Below are 6,339 nucleotides of genomic sequence, written 5' to 3' on the forward strand. Positions count from 1 at the left end.
TGTCAAATGTTAGTCGTTAATCCCGGTTCACGCAAACAAGTTTCCTATTGGTAGTGTTGGACATATCAAACCGACCTACACCAATTTTAAGAATGGTTTGTGACTTAGCATTCTAAATAATTTACATAGTTTTAAAATTATAATTAACATAAGTGAACGTTAAGTTGTACAACAAATATCTCACCAGAGAATCTTTCAGATGAAAGGGGGGACCTTAATGAGTAAAATATTACTGGTAATATGAATCGATTCAGATAGACAGTAATTATTCAAGTAATATTATCTACTCATTCAGTTAATAATTAAATATTTTTACTGAAGTTCATCAAGTGAAAATGTTGTGCATTCAGTTTTTTTTTGCTTTCTTAATTTTGTTGGGTAAAACCTTTATCTGTAAAGACATAACATTACGCTTAAAAGATCATTCTCTTCTCATGATTTTTGTTCGTAAATAAGAACTCAATTTCAAGAAATATATAAGCCATAATTACTGCACAGTGAAAATAAAGTGGTACTAGTCTATTAACTCAACCAATTGCTCATGCTTATATATACTTTAGAATATTCCTTATTCCCGAGATTCCAATTTAGGCATTATGAATGTTTTCCCATCTACTGGCACAAGTTGGTTTCAGCATTTCAGCAATCTAAGTTATTTTATTTTAAAGTGTTTTTAACTAAATTTAGTTTATAAAAGACAGCGTGCAATTCTTCTATCTTTACCGTGGCATGTTTACCTGACAAGGCTAAAACAAGTAATGCTTTCCTTTCTACAAAATTGAGAGACAAAAATTCTATTTACGCATATTTCAAGAATTTGCTTCATGTAACCTTCAAGGGACCATTAGTTATAAATCAAGTGATTATTCTTTCACATTTTATAAGGCCAACATATTTACTGATTAACATTATAGAACACACCTTACAATAATTATGTGAAATCGCAGACTTGACAGGCATACGGAAACCTTTAGTATCAAAAATTCAAGATACAGAACAATAAACATCTTAGGTTATAAAATACTTTATTGGCTTTCATACAGCCTTCATACATTATGTTTGTATTATCATATTTTTAAAATTTTCAGTATAGTATATAAACGAAAACGTTAGTGTACAATTCTTGTATTTCTCTGAGTTCTTCATATTTTACAATAAAAACGTTTCATCCTTACTTTCAATATTATTAACTGTGTGTATTCTACAACAATTAGGGAAAAGTTTGGAAAAGATAATTCAGAAAATATAAATTACACTTATCTTTATATTTCAAATATAAAATTCATGTTTCATCAAGTATGCTATCATTAATATATGTAAGCAAAGAGTATAGACTTAAATATCATACAGATACTGAAACATTTAGCAACTAAACTTCAATACTGAAAGGTCTATCTATAAAACTTCAAACATGATTTCATGTAGGCCACAACCTTTACAGTAAGATTACAAAACATACATGTATACTATTTTATTGTAAATTTCAACTTTTGGTATTCACCATATTTATTGTTCCAACGATAGAGTGACGTAACTTCACAATATTTAACACATTACATACCTACGTGAGAATAATCTAATTCTTAGAGTTACAATATTGGTTATTATATATCAGCTGAAATGCATTATTTCTTGTTTCATTATTATCAAATATTGCACGACAATAGAACAGGTTGATTACAAAGTTGAAGTCATTAACTACCATATGACCAATGAACATAAGTCACTAGGATAGTGTAACTGAATAGAAAGAACTTAAAAACTGTACGCTAACTGAAATGTGGCAGATTTGTATGAAAGTTACTTTAATCTTGGCAATCCAGTATTTTATAATTCATAAATCATTCAGTTTTTGTTATTCTTAAATATTAAAGGGTATCAAACAGTAAGCAGAATTTGCCCTTGGACAAATATGAAGAATACAAGGCTGTGAGTGAGTGTTTTCTTATAGCAAAGTCACATCGGTATATCTGCTGAGCCCACCAAGGGGAATCGAACCCCTGATTATAGCGTTATAAATCTGTAGACTTACTGCTGGACAAACGGATTAGCGAAGAACACATGGTAAACTGTAGGATGGACGATACTGAATTATTTTGTGTTTAAACAATTACGTTCTGCAGAAGATAGGCTATGTATAGATCTTGTTAAGTTATATTTGTAAACAACAGCACTTTTAAGCAACAAATATGTGATTTATAGATCGAAAAATAAAATAATAACTTAAAATGGAAAATAACTTCATAATCTACCCTCAAATTTCGAGAATGTCACGAATGTACATTTACCTTTCCTATCATTATATAAAGTGGAAGACTAGATAAATTCGCTTGCCACTGACATTTAAGTTCAGTGACTTACAAAACCTGTTTATAAGTTAGTCTTGCATACAACTTGTATCATAAGAAGCAAAAAGATTTTAATATTTTGCCAACTTTTACTTATTTTTTAAAGCTTCAAGAGAAGAATGTATTCACATTATTTGTGATAAATCTTGGACAAAGTCGTCTTTTCCTGACTTCAACTTTTGTTAATAAATGTTTTAGTGTATGAGATACCTTAGATGTATCTTAGTTTTCTTAAATTTATTTATGATACCAGATTACACTGTGGTTAAACACGTTAGTTTTAAGCTGTAGAGGATGGGATTAACGTCCAAACCCCAACACATCAGTGGACAATCAATTTAACTAGGGATTTAAAGTATGTGATATGTTTGTAAAGATTCTAAAAAAACAGAAAATTTGATCGTGTTAGCTCAAATCACTTTGGGGAATGATCCTTATGTTTTGTTTACGGTGATTTATTCTGTTTGACTGACATCATGTTAGAACAAGTTCATACCTCTTGTGTTATTACATAAGGTTGTAGGTTAGTATTTTATACACTAAGATGTTTTCATAAACAATATATTAGTAAAACAATTTTCCATGTAATACTATCTCTCCATGGAGCCATAGAAAAACAACACATCTTGTAACACCATCCACCTTTGTAAAATACATGTAATACAGTTAAAAATATAAATGAAAATTATAAACATAACTTGAAACAAAGTCGAATTCTATATGCAATCCTAAGAAAAAATATGGTAACCCTGTTTTATTATATAAATACCATATTCCTATAGATATAAAGGTAATACAGTTAAATATTTAAATGAAAACTATAAAAATAACCTGAGGCGAGTGGAAGTACACATACAGTCCTAAGAAAGTTCAGGAACACAGTCGACCTATAGAAACCTCTCTGCATTTTAAAACACACACAGTACACCTAATAAAACCATATGCTTATAGAATTTCATTAAAATCTTGTAATTATTGTACCACCTGCTTATAGAAATACTGTCAGCCTTTGTAAAAGGTATGAAATATGTAAGTAAAAAAGTACAAAATAATCATCAACACCAGTAAGATGAAATATTTTGTCCAGATCTCACTCATTTACTGTTCTACACATTAAAAATAATACTCAGAATATGATTGTTATAGGTTTGAAGCTTAATGTTCTTAACTTTCTTATTAATAAATCTTATACACCAGTAGATAATTTGGAACTTCTTCTCAGGTTAATATGAGAAAAATCTCTCATTAATATTTTCTTGGTCCACGTAGAAATTGGTATACACTCTGAAAGACTATTATTTTTGGTCTCATATTTGTAGCAACATTTTCCTTCAAAAAAGTACGTCTCCTTATTATTCCTTAGCAATACAGCATTTATGGGATTACTAATTCCTCCCCAAGCTGAAATCGGCTTACATTTTGTGAGATCATCGTGGTAATAACAAAAACCTTTGAAGAAATATGTGACTTCATCAGTCCATTGAAATACAGCATCTGGAGGCTTGAAACTACTCGCTCCCCATAAGGCTATTGCTTTACATTTAGATATCTTGTTATGTTTGTCTTCATACTGGAAATAACACCCGCTTCTGAAGAAGTATGTGATACCATTACTCCAGCGAAATACAGCATCAACTGGTCCAGTCATATTACCCCAAGCAGTAATCGAAGTGCATTTCGATATCTTATCAGCTTTATCTTCGTAGCGGTGGTAACAGTCGTTTTTAAAGAAGTATGTAACTCCATTACTCCAGCGAAACACGGCATCAACTGGTCCAGTCATTCCTCCCCACTCTGTAACTGCTACGCATTTTGATATTTCATCAGTTTTGTCCTCATATCTGTAATAACAATCGCCCTTGAAAAAATATGTTACTCCATTTTTCCATCGAAATACAGCATCCACTGGTCCAGTTAGCCCACCCCAAGCAGATAATTGTCTGCAATTTGAAATCTCGTCCGTTTTGTCTTCGTAGCGGAAATAACAAGAACCTTTGAAGATATATGTGACTCCATTTGACCATTTAAAAATTGCATCAATTGATGGAAACAAGGACTGCAATATTTCCATTCCATTCGAATTCAGTTCTTTTTTATCAGTTTCAGTCGCTTGATAGGCAGAGATTTGAAAAACGGCGAATAAAAAAAAAGTCCACATTCCTCTTAAAAAGAACCTAAATTATAATTAAAATATTTTACAAAATGAATAAAAGACAAAAAGTGATCGAAACAAATGTTTTGACTTAAAAATCAGTAAGTACTTAATGCATAGTTAAGAAATTATGACAACAGGTGTAAAAATAAGGACGTTATAAATAATATATGTGTGTGCGTGTGTGTGTGTACTCCATAGAGAAACTTTAAAAACATTAATTTTTTCTCTTCGATTTTTGAGGCCCGGCATGACTAGGTAGTTAGGGCGCTCGACTTGTAATCTGAGAGTTGCTGGGTTGAATCCCCACCACACCAAACATGATCGCCCTTTCAGCTGTGAGACACTATTATGTAACAGTGAATCCCACTGTTCATTGGCATATGAATACTCCAAGAGTTGGCGGTAGGCAGTGATGACTACCTTCGTTCCCACTAGTCTTACATTATTAAATCAGGGACGGAAAAAGGTAAATTGCGCTCCTTGTTTGTTGTAATTTGATATGTAAATATTACGTTTAATAATAACGAGCTTTGTCGTTCACTAAATGATGAAAAATGTTCTCAACAATAATTTCCAACAAGTATTCAGATACACGTTAAAACTCTTATTACGTATATACCTGTTACAAATCAAACACTTGGTAAATATAAGATCCTTCAAGATTTGCATTATAAAAACTGCACAAAACTGAGTTCTAGATCCCTTAAATCCCATTATGTAGCCTGTAGCAATAACCACTTATACTAAAACTCTCCACTCCTAGTTTCCTTACAGTTTTAAATTGCATATACAGAAAAATAGGTAATGCTACAGTCAAGTTCTATACTTTCTGTACAAGGGAATAACTACAACGAATTATTAGAGGAAGTAGTAATAAATACACAGTTCGTGTTGTAAACATAACATATACTTCGTTTAGACACTGCCATAATATATATATAATACCAGAATTCCTGATCTAAAGTTTTCTGGACATAGAAAATTTTAAACATGTCTTACTGTACTAATTACATACTCGAACATTAAAGAAGTATATATAACATTAAATAACCCTGAAAATGAGAGGATATTCGTACAAGTATCATAAACAAATGTAGTCTAGGCCTACCTATATAGCTTATGCAATGATTTATCCTTTGTCGGTGCTTTGGACTTTACACTAATGGCTTTATATGTTTATTTCACAGCAGTTTTTCTCTTTAAATAACAATGCAGTTCACTCTTAACACATCACAATGATACCACGATATAAAATAAGGCATATGGCGGATGTCACGAATGCGCAGGTGCGTGTTTCTTCTCGATTGATTATTTTTGGCCGAGCTTGTGGGAATGAAAGTGTAGGTTCAATGTAGATCTCTGCTTCTCACTCTGCTGCTTTCGCTCGTTATTTGTCGGGTTTTTAATTACTGTTGGCTTATAGACCTCGAATGATCAGGTGAACCTGAGGCCTATTCCTTCTTCACAATGTTAACTATTTATTCCATGAAAATACTAATATAATTACTACCTGAAGATCAGGAACTGTATTAAACTTCCTAGCACGTACGCTGGCCTCTTTCAAGGACATGTCCATGTCCGGCAATTAAAGTAATATATAATATGCAGAACACTCTTTCCCTTCATTCGTTTTACGCTAAAGTTTTAGTTTGCCTTGAGAGCGTTGCTAATATAAAACTCATTTTACAGTTGTTTACAGCAGTTAGAATCAAACTTTTTTATTTTTTATTCACTTTCTTCTTGCTCGCTTTGATTGTTATTTCTGTGTAATTCAGAGCTTTGTGTTTTTTCAGAGTTTAGAGTATCTTTTTTTTTTCTCAGTTTCAAAGTCGCGCA

At 31.7% G+C, this 6,339-nt stretch overlaps 1 protein-coding gene across 1 annotated transcript; it reads right to left on the minus strand.

Annotated features, from left to right (window-relative positions):
- Nucleotides 1-1,008: 1,008 nt before the first annotated feature.
- LOC143255793 (uncharacterized) lies at nt 1,009-6,043 on the minus strand. Its single transcript, XM_076512016.1, has 2 exons — nt 5,612-6,043; nt 1,009-4,522 (listed from the first exon to the last, which is right to left on the minus strand). Exon 2 carries the CDS (start codon nt 4,504-4,506, stop codon nt 3,535-3,537), a length of 972 nt encoding a protein of 323 aa, XP_076368131.1. The 5' UTR covers nt 4,507-4,522; nt 5,612-6,043; the 3' UTR covers nt 1,009-3,534.
- Between the last annotated feature and the right edge of the window lie 296 nt (nt 6,044-6,339).

The sequence above is a fragment of the Tachypleus tridentatus genome, chromosome 7 (assembly GCF_004210375.1).
Source record: "Tachypleus tridentatus isolate NWPU-2018 chromosome 7, ASM421037v1, whole genome shotgun sequence".
NCBI classification, from domain to species: Eukaryota; Metazoa; Arthropoda; class Merostomata; order Xiphosura; family Limulidae; genus Tachypleus; species Tachypleus tridentatus.

What these genes read in the sequence shown, in the direction of transcription:
- LOC143255793 (XM_076512016.1), bottom strand. Translation starts at nt 4,506, where the DNA reads ATGTGGACTTTTTTTTTATTCGCCGTTTTTCAAATCTCTGCCTATCAA.